The following is a 16615-nucleotide window of genomic DNA, read 5'->3' as shown; positions in this document are numbered from 1 at the left end:
AATATTACATTCCTTAATAATAAAAAGTCGATAGACTTTTTTTAATCTGGTTTTTTAAAAAATGTGCAACTGAAATGTCTAAACCACTGACTCATATTAATAATTCTATTAGGGAAGGTATTTTCCTTGATAGGATGAAATTCACCAAACTGTTTCCCATACATAATAAAGGAACTTTTACATCTGCTGACAACTATAGGCCTATATGGTTACTTCCTATTTTTTCAAAAAATTATGAAAAAATCATACATGCCAAATTAATTAATTTTCTAGAAAATAATATTCTCAGACCTGAGCAGTTTGGCTTTTAAAAAGGTAAATCTACAACTTTGGCTATGTACCACTTTGTAAAAAATATCCTGAACAACTTGGATTCTGGCCTCTATGTATTTGGAGTCTTTGGTGACCTTTCTAAGGCTTTTTATTTAGTTAATCATGAGATACTTCTTAACTAATTATATTTTTAAAATATAAGATGGTACAAACTTTAATATCACTCATATTTACATAAAGCAAACAAAGTTTTTTAAAAATGTAATAATGATATAAATTATTGTGATTGGGTTTATATGAAAAAGGGTGTACCCCAGGGAAGTGTTTTGGGTCATCTGTTATTTATATTAAATGTTAATGATTTACCTAGCCAAATTACAAATGTAAATCTCATTACTAATTTAATTGTATCAACAAACACTTTACTTGAACTGACGACTGAAACTGAGCCAGAATTTAAAATCATGTGTGGTTGTATTTATGCTAATAACTTGAAAATAAATATTAAAAAATAAAAACAGGATGTATGTATTTTTGAAATATGATCAATTATGACATTAAACAAAACAATATTTTAGGGCACATTATAAATCGACAAACAAATCTGACAGATGCAATTAAATTTCCAGATGTAATAGTGGACAAAAGTCTTAAACGGAAAGAACATATTGAACAAACAGTAAAGAAATTAAGTAAATCATGTTATGCACTTAGAATTTTAAGCAGTACATTAGACAAGGAATCCTTACGTACTGCTTATTTTACTTACTAATATGACTTATGGAATTGAAGTGTGGGAAAACGTAGTTTCAGTGTGAACATTTTCAGATTACAAAAAAATGTCATTCAAATTATTTGTAATAAGAACACAAATTCCTCCTGCATACCATACTTTTGTGGACTAAATATTTTACTATATTACTCTGAATATGTTTATCATTTATTGTTATTTACTAAATAAAATGTGGAACACTTTAGAGAAACTCATTTTATTGACCATTATGAAACAAGAAATCAATATAAACTTAAATGTTATAAATCTACAATATTTGCAAAGTTTGGGAACTAAATCCATGTAAAGTTCAGCCAAGTGGAGCTGTTAATATTTCAAATTTAACCTCAATATTGCCTATAGTTTGAAGGATCTAAACATACCAAAGAAGACAAAGTTGAGGTTAGTTAGGAAGAAAAATTAAAACTGAAAATTTTGAGTAATACTGCATTGCTAATAGATCAAACTTTTAATAATTCATACATACTGGATTTGCACATGTCGTAGGCTACATACAATACAAACTGTATAAATAAAAATCACCCAATACACTAAAATATGTTTACTGAATTATCTATTTAAACCAATATGCTATAAAAAAAACTCATAATGTTATCAAACGGTTAGAGTGTAATATTAGTAAAGTAAATGAAGTTAGGTAAAATTATCATACTAATATAACAACAATCTGATTTAGTAGGTATACAAAGTTTTAATTTTTAATAATTCTTTACACATAACATTACATGTACAACAGATTTTAACGAATTTGGTAGTTATTTTAGGTCCTCGAACAGGGCTGTCCAATTACAATCAAGCCGAGGGCCGCATGAGAGACAGATTTTGGGTTGAGGGGCCGCACATATAATACACACTGTTGAATTTTGGCTGATGAAAATTAATATAAATGAGAACGATGATAATTAAGGTTTTACTCTCTGATTATGTGTTACATAAATAAAAGTGGCAATACAAACATTTTTAATTTTAAACATATATACAGTTACGTTAACGTACATGATAAGACTGTAGTCTGCCCCTGACGACGCGCCAGAACACAAGACTACACGCAGAGGGACTGTCCGAGTGCAGATATGCTACACCGCCAGCATTGCGCCCGGGTACCAGTGGTGATCATTGCACGAAGCTGGACTTTGTGGTAAGACTGTTGATCGCCATTCCCCATACTTTGTCGTGTCAAGAAGCTCCTGAGCCACGTGTTTAGAAACTGGTGAAGAAAAATAGTGAAGTTCAAATGTATGACTGAAGCATGTGTGATTGGGCGGAGACCACAATCCACGGTGTTTGAGCCTAAAATTGTTAAACACTCTTGGAATAGGCAAAATAACATTTCGGCCCCACTGTCAGGAAGTGTGTAAATATAACGTCTTGTGATAAATAATTGAGAATGAAACAGAAGGCATGGTGGAACATTGGCTGTAATACATTTGAACACCTCAGACATCCACAGAAAGTTTGTAACTCAAGACAGTGTGAACGTTGCGGAAGTACACAAACTCCTCGGTAACTTCTTAGTGAAAAGTAATAGACAGTGAATGTTACGTCTGCGTAAACGGGTCCATCACAGACACTAACACTTCATAATTCAAGACGGGGCGGACGCTGCCGAAGTTCACGACTCCTCCATAGTTGCTTGCGATAATGCAAGGGATGATGAAAATTACGTCTGTTTGAATTCACAAGTCTCCTAATGAACTTAGAAACAATCTACTCATGTTCCCCTAGTATACACAATATATTGTAACTTCCCAAATGTTTTTGGTAATGTGTATACGAATCAGTATTTTACGTCAAACTTTTATGAAAGTGTCTAGAATATGTTAAAGACATTCCAGTATTGATAATCTATAACTGAAGGCACTAGTTTTAAAGTTTTTAATACTTTGGTTTTAGTACAGGTAAGAATAACTATGCCATGGCTTTGTTAATGTCACTAAAGTAACCAAGAACATTTTTGCTTATATTCCAGCTAATAACATTTAAGTGTCTGGGGCTAATTAGGTTCGGATATTTTTTTTAGTGATTTTGTTAAGCCTTATTTTTGTACAGCGTACCTTATTGTAAGTGCTCCATTAGCTCTTATATTAATATTCATAAACAGAGGTGGCTTACTGCGCTGTGCGCAAAGAAATAAAGGGTATTGCGCTTTATGTTTTAAAGGCACTTGTAGTAAAAAGTGAATTTGTTTCAGAACAGACTTTGTTGAACGTCCATTTCTGCTGATTGTAAAATGAAGATTCATATAATCAACTGATGCTCCTCAGTATTTGTGTAACAATAAATACCATGTATTAGATGCATTCGTGCCACACTAAGTATTTCCCAGGTTTCTCCCCCTTGTTTCCCTTGCCCTGACAGTGGTCAGACAAGGGCTAACAACACATGCCTGGAAGATGTGTAGGATAGAGCATTGAGAGTTTCATTACGGCACCACATGTGGTGGAAAAGTTACATGAGATAGAGCTCAATACATTCCAAGTCGATTTTCTGGTCAGTTTAATAATGTTAATTTTTATAGTTTTTTGACATGCGGGCCGCACAAATAACGTTCGTGGGCTGCATGCGGCCCGCGGGCCACCTATTGGACAGCCCTATCCTAGTATATCAACAAAACATTAGTCTACAAATGCTGCAAAAAAAAAAACACACACACACATTTGCATTTTAGCATATGGGATAGGTACATACGTCTTGAAATAACACAAGCTATATATCCCGGAAAAATATAAACACCTACCTACACTTCCTGTTGAATAGCAACTAAACATTAGCTACAATAGCTGAGCAAACGTTTATGTAATTTCTATTTAGTGTATTGGATAGTTATACTTCCCAGAATGACACTATAGGATAATACTTATCCCAGGAAGAAATTAGTCATGCGACACTTGTAAAACATTACCCACCTTCTTAAAAGTTACCCCTTGAAGATGGCTTTTACCATGATCATAAAAAGTCACAGGGTCAAACACTGAAAGTTTCTGGGTTGCATTTACACACTGGATGCTTTCCAATGGCCAGCTGTACATTGTGTGTTCACATGTGTCCACGGCTCGAAATGAATACTGTTTGTTTTGGCACCCAATAATAGATGTAGACACATTGTTTATAGAGATGAGTTACAATGATCGTTGGCTCAAATCGCATGTTTATGGGCAGGTGTAGATTTTCAACGTACTGCATTCTTTTAGAATGTACCTTTTATTGTTTGAATTTATATGAAGTACTGTAGTACCTATAGTAATTATAGTGTTTTTTGTTGGTAATTGTTTTGTGATATTTTGATATTTTTTAAAAACTATGCTGTTATTCTAACTTCACGTGATAAATCTGGTTTTCGCATTACAAAATTGAAATCAACGTACTTAAAGAATTATGAGTTATTAAATAAAACACCAAAAATAATCAATATTACCACCACATAAAATATAAATATTGAATTGATATAAAAAATAAACTATAAAGCACTTTTATGCAGAAAATTAACAAAACTTTAAACAATAAGGGGGTGGTTCAACTTGTGACAGAAATATACACATATGCCAAATGTAACAAATAAAGCACTGCTAAATGTAATCATACATCACATGTAATGAAAAAGTGCAAACTGTGAGAGTAGAATGCATATTATACATACATATCTTAATGAAGCATTTATCCCAAAACAAATGCGTAGCACAGAAACTAAAAGGCATGCATATGACACATTAATAAAACTAACCAAGCTAGTTCACTCTATAAAAATATTATGGTAGTATCACAACACACAAAGGAGTAAGTAAAGAAAAATATAACTGTAATACATATTCACAAAACTATACACACAGAGTTGAACATGTTACAAAAAAAATATAGATCCATGTCTTTATGAAGATGCAGTGCCTACTTTCATTGCAAATGTTCATCCCAAAAGAATTGTGTAGCACAGAAAGTACAGTTTAAAGGCAAGTATATGTCACATTTACAAAACAAGTCTATTTCACCTTGTAAAAATATTATAGTAGTACCGCAACAGAAACAAGTACTTCATAATACAACTATACAACTTATTCACAAATCTATATTTGACAGTACTATATGACTACTGAAAACCTTATTGTGCACACATACCTAAGTCAATGAACCTGCACTTCCACTATGATCTGATGATGAATGGTTTGGGGAAGGGGTTCTCGAATGAGTTGTACTAGGTAGGATAATTCTGCAGTGATTTTCCATTGCCCTCTGCAGCATGAAAAGGGATAGCACAAAACACACTACTCAACGAAGGGAGGAATTTTTTTAATAATGAATCTAAAACAGAGAACTTTGGCAAACAATCAGGAACACTAACAACTCAGCCAAGAGGTTGGACTACTATGCTCTACAACATGAGAAATTCATCAACTAGCCTATTTTGTATTCTTTCGGTGCCTTTTGAAGTATTTCAGTGCTAGAACTTTTATTTCATCTGTAATAACTGACCGCAAGAACCGTTTTCCAGTAAGAATACTGTTAACAGATTTTGTCCAAGCATGAATCATCAGTCTGATAATTAATTTTACAGTTAGCATTTGGATATCATGATCAGTACATTGCAAATAAAAGAAGTCAACTTCTTGTAATATATTATTTTGAAGAATTGAACTTAAATTATATTCATGGCAGTGACAAGGCAATTTACTCTGTATAATAAAGAAAATATGCTTACACATGTTACTGTATGATGTGTTAGGAAGGCACAATGCTTTTGCAGAGTATCGTCTGGCAACAATAAACTCATGACCAGGCAATATGTGTTCTGATACTAAGTTCCTTTTGCATGTCTCACATGACTTTGTAACAGCGAATACTTTCTTTGCTAAGTAGCCACTTACATAAGTGGTGGTAGCTTCTTTGATGAGTGATTTTGATGGAATGAATTCCTTTGTGGTCACTGATGAAAGCATTTTCAGATCCAGGGGCGAAGCAAGAGGTTCAGCTTCTTCTGTGTGGAAACCTGATGTTTCTACTTCTGATTCTGAACTAACAGGATTCCCTTCCAAAACAAAACTTTTAAGTGTGTCTATAGCCCCATCTGTATCATCTTCTTCGCAGTTGGAATTAACAGAGTGTGATGATAAGAAATTTGTAATAATGAGTGACTTAAATGCAGACCGGAATGCTGTACTTGTTGGGTTTATGTTACGTGCACCATGACTTTTAATACAGCCAAAAAAATTCTCAAGTGGGTCTTGATTTGTATTTCTCAGGCAAACATATTTGAAACCAGCTGCAAGTAATCTCTCTGACAGCAACTTAATATTCTCCAAAGTCAGAATCCAATTTTTCAAGCTTGGTGGAATGCTTGTTGCTCCAGTTTTTTTACACTGAAACTTCATGGTTTTCAAAATTCTGAGAGCCTTATTCCAAAATTCAAAATGATTGGACTTCCTTGTTACAGCACATCTCAACATTTTTCCCTTCACTGGAACTCCAGTACTTCCATTTACACTATCAAATAGGTCCCAGCCTGACTAGAGTGGAGTATGCCTTCTCCCTTACCCTCCTCCCTGTTCCCTTTAGGTTCCTGCCGAACAGCCCCAACGCCCTCCTACCCGCTGAACCTGCTGTAACAGGTTATTCTGGAAGGTCACCCCCAAGTAATTGTACTCTTCAGCCTCCTTCTCTTCTGCCCCTTCCATTTACATACATCCCACATTACCCTCCTCTTCCTCGTAAACCTAACCACTATTGTCTTCCTAACATTTAGCGACATTCCATTTTCCTCAGTCCACCGTTCTAGTCTGTTCAAGTCTTCCTGTAAATGTACCCCTTCTCCCACCACCTCATACATTACACAATCATCCACAAACATCCTCATCCTGGCTTTCATCCCCTCCCTGATATCATTCATCACTATTATAAACAACAGAGGCCCTAGCACACTCCCTTGTGGAACCCCTGAAGTCACTTCCCCCTCTTCAGATCTTTCCTCCTCTGCCACTTGCCCCTTAGAAAGTTTCCTGTCCAATTTACCACCCTCTCGTCCTCTACAGACATCTCTACCTTCTCCCTCAGCTTCTTTTGTGGAACTCTGTCAAATGCTTTTTTGAAGTCTATGAATATACCATCCACCTGCTTCCCTCCACCAAATCCTCTAACAACCCTGTCATCTATGTTTCACTTAAGAAACCTCCCCTGAACCCATGCTGCCTATTGTCCACCCACCCTCGTTAATTCATTTCCCCTGCTACATACATACTTACCAGTTAACAGGTTTTTTTTATCAAAAATTGTCACAACATCCTCTTTCGTTTATGGAAAACAGCACGAAAAATTTGCTTAATTGCATATTTAATCCTTGTAAGTCACGACATACCTGATTCTATAATATTTCCAGTCTTAACTGTACTCCCTACCCTAATGTTACTGTTGAAGCTTCAAATGTTATTATGTACACATAAAAATAAAAATGAAATTTATCACATACTTACAATTGCCATTTTGAATATGATCAACATTAGGTGCTGAAGTACTAGCGCAGGTACCGCTTCTATCAAAACTGATACCTCCTTCTTTGGTGGAGTTTAGTGGTATCTGCCCTGGAATAGTACAAAAAACATTGTTTTTAAATGTTCAAACATAAATATGCTCAGAATTAGGCCTAATGTCAATGAATATTAAAATACACACTCACTTGACCACTGAGCAAGTTTCCTCATTATCGATGACACTCTCTGGCTGAACACTTGAGTGCAACATTTCACTTGCATTTTCTTGATTTTGTCTGGTATGACATGTTCATCACTCAATTTTGGACACATCTTTAAATACTCATCTCCATTTGCATAATCTATGTTATAGAACTGCAAAATATGTTCCCATTTTGCAATTTTTTTTTTACCATCATCTTCAAATACCAAGTTCTTTACCAATAAGTTGTTCCGCATTCCTTTCAAAAGGTGAGGGGGGTCAAAAATTGGAATTATTTCCTGGCCCTCAATCACAAACCCTGGAAACATCTTCTCCTTTCCTTGTCTCAGGTATTCCCGTTCAGTATCTTTAATTAAATAATTTATAGCTGCAACATTTGCAGTACCCTGGTCACATACTGTTGCCATAACATGAAGACCAGTATTAATCAACAACTTTGTAATACTTTTGATTAATCGCACTAAATCAACAGTTTTTGTGGCTCCTTGCACTAATGTGAATGCGATTGGCTGTTTCCATTTCCTGGACAATCCACGAACCATGAATACTAAGGCATGATCTGCAAAAACCGCCTTCCTTTGCCCTTTGCCCAAGTCTTCAAACCCATCGATGTAGTCTTTCGAATTATACAACAATCCTGGAGAAATGGCCATCTCATCGAATACTAACATGCAATATTTGTCCAGTTTATTCATTTTGGAGACTGTCCTTGCAAGCTGTTGAAACACTTTTGTGTTAATTCCTGTTTCAAAGGGAATTTTTTTCAGCAATGATTTCAGGGTCAATCCATATGAAGTGGTCCAAAAAAAAATTTATTGGAAGCTTCATCAATTTTAAAAAAATTGATATTTTGAGCCTTGTTAACATTATGTATTGACAATTTAAAACTGACACAGTTAATTTTTTATTCTCATTAGTTTGATTATGGCAGCCATTTTTTGTCATGGGGCGCGACAATTTTTACATTTACAAGGGTTCAGCTACATTGCTATATCTTGGCTCTGGTAGGCCATATCATGATGAAACAGAATCTGAGGGGTTAAGCACATTTTAAGCTACAATTCTGATGACAAACCATTTTTTTAAAATCAATCAATCTTGCCAACTTTAAAGGTTGAACTTGTGCCTTAGAATTGCAAAAATTTGCATTTTCATAAATTTTTTTAAGAGTGAAGGCAGTATCTGTTGGGCTTCAAAATATTTATGGATAACCAGTTTTTTCAGATTTTTGCTTACTTTACGGCTTAATATCTCTGGTGGGCAGTTATCTAAAAATCTTAAATTTACACAAAATTAAGTACTCCATGGTACATAACTCCTGTAAAAATTTAGACTTTGAGATTCAACTGGTTCGGAAGTTACAGCCTTGCCAAACTCATAATTTTTTTTATTTATTTGCATAAATAAAAGCAACCCTAGTAATTTTATATACGTTCTTAATTATTTTATATATATGCTGTAAGTGCTGTACTAAGTCATAAAAAGTATTACACTAAAGTTTGTTGCCAAAACACATGTATACTATGCACAAAAATATTAATTATAACAGTCATTCTATATCACATTTTTAAACAGACAAATGATTCACATTTTTAAACAGACAAATGATTTACGATTTTAATTTGTACCTTATTTCTTATGTTTGTTAAACAGCATTGAAATTTCTTCAGATAATGATGCTGAAATGTTGTGTGAACGTCCAGTTGCTGTGGATAGCTCTGATGGACTGAGCTTCCTCAACACATTCTTAAGCGGCACCCACACTCTGTCTGCACATGACATCTTAAATGATGTTCTAGGTCCAGCTGGGTTGTAAAATTTTACGTAAATATCATTGTTCACAAAATTAACTTCTTCAATGACTCCTAGCCACCACTGTTCGTCATACACACAGGCGATAATGTCATTGTTCCGAAGATTCATGGGGATGGACTTGGTTGAAACTGGAAGATCCTCATACTCTTCTGATTTGGACGTTGCATAGCATCTCATTATAATCTCGGTGAGAGGAACAAAGCGGTGAAATTTTCGTGTTCCAGGGAGCCGTTGGCAGTTGTCGAACCTAGGTTTCAACTCTTCTTGTCGAGCGGTAATTTCCTCTTCTTTAACATACCTTTAATAGTCTGTGTACAGTACATATACATATCTTCAGGGGAAAGAATGTGATCCTTGACTGTTCTTTGAAGACTTGCCTTTGTTACTTCCCTTTTTGTTGTTCCTCCAACACCATCACATGCATTTTTTCCATGTGATGTTGCGAAGAAATTCCACTCAGCACTAAGACCGAAATCATTCTTGTGGTGACAGACATTAATTAAATTTTTCTTATTTTTGTACTGACTTGATGATCCATCTGAGAAGTAAATTATATGTTGAACCGAAGGAACAGTGTCTTTTAAGTGTTTCATAAGATGAGATTGAAATGTATGCACTGTTGTTGTGTTATGGTCCAAATGATCACTGATTACACAAACACATTGGGTTAGAAGTTTATCGTTTTCTTTGTAATAATACACAAAAGGATGAACAGTTGCTTGGCGATTTACCCAGTGGTAGCTCTGAATCTCGTCTTGGATAACAAATGTAAAGTTTTCTGCGAAGTCTGCAAGAACAATGCACTCTGTTTCGTTAAGTTTCTCCTTCTTCTCTCTCAAATGCTGACTTTGAATCTTTGATATAAAATTATGAGTTTTAAGTGAATCAAGTTTTTCAATAAGGGACAGAAAGAATTCTTCTTTTGGCTGAATAACAGTTATCATTTCAGCTCTATCTGTTGTGGTCCATTGTTGAAAAATTATGTTGTCTGGGATGGCATCACTTTCTTCAAATTCATCAAACAGAGATACTAGGGCTTCACTTCCTGGACATTTAACACATTTGCCCATCATACACTCGTAACTACTCATATCACAAACGAGTATAGCAAGTAGGTCTTTGTAATCTTTCATAAGCTTTGCACCATCAACCATTAGCTTAACATTCTGATGATAAGTACAAACACAAACATTGTGTGTTCCCGATGATCCGGCTGTGACACACCACTTAGGTCTGAGTTCAATGAATTTTGATCTTCCAATTCTACAGTCTGGATGTTTAGATTTAAATTCCACAAACAATTCATTCAAATTGCAAAGCACCAGCCTCTTCTGCTTTTGACATTTCATGTTATTTATTTTTACCGATAAACAGTCTTTTTTTCCGGGACAAAGACGACTGTATTCATCACTTTCATAGAATTCACGGACTGTAGTAACCACCTCTGATTGAATGCCAAAACCCTTTTTCTTTCCCAACTCTGGTAGAATGCCCTGATCTTTCACTAGGTCTCTTGTCAGTTTTACCAAACGATCAGATACATTGAACTCTTGAGTTATTCTTAGTCGACTCCATGAATTTGGAAGTAAACTAATTATTTTCACTTTCATTTCTTTTCCTGCAACAGCACATTTATCCTTCAGTTTCTTGATTAATTCGTCAAACTCTTCTACAGACTCTTCACTTGCTTCTCTGTTTTCCATCACTTCATCAAAAGATTCCTCAAGATTTCTTTTCAAAACATTTGAAACTTTACTGATCTTGTCAGCTATTGCTTGTGGTCTTTTATCTAAACCCAATTTCCTTATTTTAGATGCTGGCGAAACCCCTAATTGAGTACATACATTGTCTACTTTTCCCAACTTTTCAATCTCTGTAATAAAGTCTGAATCACATGTGTCCCCTGTTCCATCATTTGCTGTCACAAATATTTTTTTGTAGCATGTAGGACACAAGGACTTACCAGGGACAAGCAGTAAATTGTAGTTTGTTTTTTTATACATGTGTTCAGGAAGTATTTCCCTAAGTCCTTTTGTGATTGCCTTTTTATGTATTTGTAAAGGATCACTGCAATACCGGCCAAATATATGGTGATATTTAATAAGATACTTAATCTCATGGTACTTATATACAGACTTAACATCACTAGAAACTCTGGTAAATATTAGCTGTTGCTGTTCTAAACTAAACACACAGATTTTCTTCAATTCCTGTTGCACTGAACCATAAACACATTTGTGGCATTGTTCATTTGTTAAATGTCCTACTGAACACTCTTTCTCCATACCGAAAAACAAAAAACCTTCATGGAAACACAAACCACCTTTCCTATACCAGAGCTGCTGGCAGACTAACAGGATGGAACAAATACCAGACCATACTAGAGCAAGTCCGTGCCTGTTAAGACCTGCACACTCCAAACAGTGGTAAACATCTCAGGCATATTTTTTAATGTTCTTAGTCGGAGAACTCTTTTCAATTGCATAGTAAATGCCAATTTTAGGGTATTAAGATTTTTAAAAATATAATTAGAATTTATTATAGTTTCATTGTTGCAAAAAAAATGCAATTTTACACAAGTTTGGCAAGGCTGTAACTACCGAACCAGTTGAATCTCAAAGTCTAAATTTTTACAGGAGTTATGTACCATGGAGTACTTAATTGTGTGTAAATTTAAGATTTTTAGATAACTGCCCACCAGAGATATTAAGCCGTAAAGTAAGCAAAAATCTGAAAAAACTGGTTTTTACAAAATTGTAAAAAAAAAAGTATTGAAGTCTCACACTCCAAATAATTTGTATTTACTCTACTATTACATAAGCACATCCATAAATATTTTGAAGCCCAACAGATACTGCCTTCACTCTTAAAAAAATTTATGAAAATGCAAATTTTTTGCAATTCTAAGGCACAAGTTCAACCTTTAAAGTTGGCAAGATTGAGTGATGTTAAAAAAATGGTTTGTCATCAGAATTGTAGCTTAAAATGTGCTTAACCCCTCAGATTTTGTTTCATCATGATATGGCCTACCAGAGCCAAGATATAGCAATGTAGCTGAACCCTTGTAAATGTAAAAATTGTCGCGCCCCATGACAAAAAAATGGCTGCCATAATCAAACTAGTGAGAATAAAAATTTAACTGTGTCAGTTTTAAACTGTCAATACATAATGTTAACAAGGCTCAAATTATGAATTTTTTTAAAAATAGTCGAGCAACCAGAGCTGGACCACTTGATATGGACTGACCCTTCAGTGAATTCCTGGAAGGTAACACAAATATCTTCGAAATAAGTTTGTAACCTTTCCCACTTTGCTTAAAAAGGGAGAGAGCCAGTAGCTTATCAGTGAGGCTGAACCTATAGCCATGTGGGTCTCTAGCATGGTTTCGGAACTGTGAGGTGATGAAAGCTTTTGTGGTTTCTTTCATTTGAGGGGCAAGTTTTTCAAACAATTTTGAGTGTGCAAATTTTTCAGCATCAGCTAACCTCCTTTTAAATGTCAGGCATTTTTTTGATATTTTTTCTGATTTTCTTTTAAGTTTCTTTACTGCATTATACATGTATTTGGCTTTTGGTGTGAGATTGAAGCTTCTGTTAACATTTACTTGGGCCAAACAATGTTTCCGTTTCTTCCCTAAAATAAAATAAACAATAAATTAACGACCCATATAAAATATTTGCACAAATTGTATAAGATACATTACTTAGCTAGGTAGTGTAAACTATACTGATAAAACTCAGAAAAACTATAATACCAGATACAAGTCATTCACAGCTAGAAATAAGTCTGTCTCCAAAAACAGATGGTTCATGTGGTGAATTTCTTTGAGTATCTGAAAAGAATTTAACTATTTCAATAGGTAACTTGCATTAAAATGAACACAATGACAACTCAAAATCCCTGACAGGATAATGGCACAAATGTAACAAAAAATTTAAGTAGGCCAGTAATGACTTTTACCTTCTGAAATTTTGTTAAAAGCACATTAAGTTACAGATGGTAGAGCCTGTACTTTTAATTTTACTTCTGAAGGCTCTACAAGCAGGCAGAACATTTAATAAAAATAAAGTTAATGAAAGAATGGTAATTGAAAACATATTTGGGTAAATATGTATTGTACGGATTAGCGCCAAAAAAAATCTTACAAATATGAAATAACTTTCATTATATGCTATCTTACGTCCTCTTTTCAGAACCGCCTGCGGAGATAAAAAATTCCAAATACATTTGGAGATATGGCCGTTCTTATTTTGCTATACCAGACGTGTGTATTAATTTGACCGTCGCCATTTTATATTTTGCCGTGTGCGCGTGAATGTCTAAATAACAGAAATTTTCCATTAGGTAAGGTTAGTTACATTATAAATACTTCAAAATAAACCAAAATTAAAAATTATATCAATTTATTTTACATGTTGTATAGTTTTAAGTATTTATAATGTAACTGACCTGACCTAACAAAATGGGACAAAGGTAGATTAGGTCAGGTCAGCTACATTATAAATACTTTGAAACTGAACAGACATTAAAAATAATAAAATTAATTTTATTGGTTGTTTAGTTTTAAAGTATTTATAATGTAGCTGACCTGACCTAACAAACCGGGAAAAAGGATGAACAGAATAAACTCACGTAAGTTTCTTTTTACATGATGTATTCGTTCACGTGAGAGTCCTAAGATCCACATAAAGTTCTGCCATTCCCGATTACACCCGAATATTCACCTTCGGCCAACCTCGGGATTTATTTATTTTTGCGCAGGAAAAATGAATTGAAATATTAAAAGTGGTCGGATAGGTTAGCTACATTAAAACACTTTAAAACCATTTGGATGGTTAGTTAGGTTAGTATAGCTACATTAAAATAAACACAGAAATATTAATAAATAAACCCGAGGTTGGCCGAAGGTGAATTGTTCGGGTGTAATCGGGAATGGAAGAACTTTATGTGCATCTTAGGTTTCTCCGTTTGGGAACATCGCAAAAAAAAAAAAAAAATGATACTTGTAAACAAGCAACCGTTATCGCCGCACGAGTTCACAGGATGAAAATTAAAAAATTCGATATCTCCAAAAGTATTTGGAATTTCTTATCTCAGCCGGGTTTAATGAAAAGAGGAAGTTTAAGAGCACAGAATAAAGGTATTTTCGGATTTTTAAATTTTTTTTTAAAAAAAATCGCCAAAAAATGAAGATTAAAAAATTCGATATCTCCTAAAGTAATTGGAATTTTTTATCTCCGCAGGCGGTTCTGAAGAGAGGACGTAAGATAGCATATAATGAAAGTTATTTCATATTTGTACGATTTTTTTTGGCGCTAATCCGTACAATACATATTTACCAATTAAACTTCTAACCATGAACAACCGGTACTGCAGCAGCTATTGGCTCCAATGTCTCCAACAATGCATGATCTCTAATAGGGGTGACAATATCTTCATTCTCTGATGCCCTATCTGTGCAGGTTTGATGTTTTAGCAAATTATACATGCTATTTTGAGGGCTTGGTTCTCCATGAAATCCTGGGGGGAAAATGTCACGTAAATTTTTAAAGAATTAATTTCCAAGATTTTTGTTTTAATTAGACTGCATATTCTGTAACCATAAATACCTACTATCTTGTGCATAATCCTTGCTGAATCACAAACAGAACAGGATCAGGTGCACAGTATCAAGACATCAGGATCATGTTACCAGTCTATATATGCTTGTTTTAATTTATGTAAATGATTGGAAATGCAATATAAATGAAAGTAAACAAATAACATGACAACCGCCGCATCTATTCTAAGGCTTTGCAATGTATAAAAATAGGGTAATTTCTCAGAAACTAATAGGAATTCCGTATGTCTGTTTCATAGAGGAAGGTCTATACTATTATTTAAGAATGTTTTCAAATTTTTAATTTTTTTCTTAGATGCGCCGCTAACCTCCATAAAATACCTTAATTTTTAGACCGGAGTCAAAATTATGCATTTGGACAGCAACAGCAACAGACGCACACATACATTGTAGCCATGACAATTTTCGCGTTTCAAAAGCATTTACCCAAACATAAAATAGACAAAATGTAGGCCAAAATACAACTACGAAGTCATAAAGGCAAAACGTAAGGCTATTTAATAATATTAAAAAAAAAGTGCATTTTTATACGTAATGTTAAAATTATTTAAAAGTCAAATATGATATATATTTCAAAAACTGGCATTATATTATAACAACTCCAGGACTCATACCAAGTATTGGCCGAACATCAGCCATGTACCAAATGAAAGCTGTAACATTTATTAACAAAATATAGTTTTCAGAATTTTTGTCTGGGCCGACAATTTTAATGCCGACGGACAGCAACAAGATCGCGCGCCCTGTTTTCCTTGCAGGCAATAGATTTACCCGCCCATTACAGGCCCTGAAAAAAACATTTTATTTCTCCGTTTAAAAATCAATATTTAAATCCAACTACAAGGTCCTAAACGCAAGATATGACGCTTTGTATTTAACTAAATAAATATTATTTATTAACAGTATTCTTTAAATTATTAAAGGTCAAAAAAGGTACATATTTCAAAAACTTGCATTTTATAAAAACGACTCCAGGACTCATACCAAGTATTGGCCGAACATCAGCCATGTACCAATTGAAAGCTGTAACATTTCTTAACAAAATATACTAATCATAATTTTTGTCTGGGCCGATACTTTTAATGCCGACGGACAGCAACAAGATCGCGCGCCCAGTTTTCCTTGCAGGCAATAGATTTACCCGCCCATTACAGGCCCTGAAAAAAACATTTTATTTCTCCGTTTAAAACTGAAATATAAAAATCCAACTACTTACAAGGTCCTAAACGCAAGATATGACGCTTTGTATTTAACTAAATAAATATTATTTATTAACAGTATTCTTTAAATTATTTAAGGTCAAAAAAGGTACATATTTCAAAAACTTGCATTTTATAAAAACGACTCCAGGACTCATACCAAGTATTGGCCGAACATCAGCCATGTACCAATTGAAATCTGTAACATTTCTTAACAAAATATACTAATCATAATTTTTG

General features: G+C 34.2%; 1 protein-coding gene across 5 annotated transcripts in view; it reads right to left on the bottom strand.

Annotated features, from left to right (window-relative positions):
• The window catches only part of LOC134531252 (uncharacterized), a 154980-nt gene extending 140497 nt beyond the window's left edge, over positions 1-14483 (bottom strand). For 4 of the 5 annotated variants that reach the window (XM_063366945.1, XM_063366944.1, XM_063366943.1 and 1 more), the window contains exons 1-3: positions 14189-14483; positions 7725-13189; positions 7522-7629 (exon numbers count right to left, since the gene is read on the bottom strand). In XM_063366945.1, coding sequence (XP_063223015.1) covers positions 9811-11841 — 2031 coding nt within the window. In that variant the 5' untranslated portion in view covers positions 11842-13189; positions 14189-14483 and the 3' untranslated portion in view covers positions 7522-7629; positions 7725-9810. The remainder of the gene's footprint in view (positions 1-7521; positions 7630-7724; positions 13190-14188) is intronic. The other variant, XR_010074977.1, reaches the window with a different exon arrangement.
• Positions 14484-16615: the final 2132 nt, after the last annotated feature.

This window comes from Bacillus rossius, chromosome 3, assembly GCF_032445375.1.
Source record: "Bacillus rossius redtenbacheri isolate Brsri chromosome 3, Brsri_v3, whole genome shotgun sequence".
NCBI lineage: Eukaryota > Metazoa > Arthropoda > Insecta > Phasmatodea > Bacillidae > Bacillus > Bacillus rossius.
This window is presented reverse-complemented; position numbering and strand designations above follow the sequence as displayed.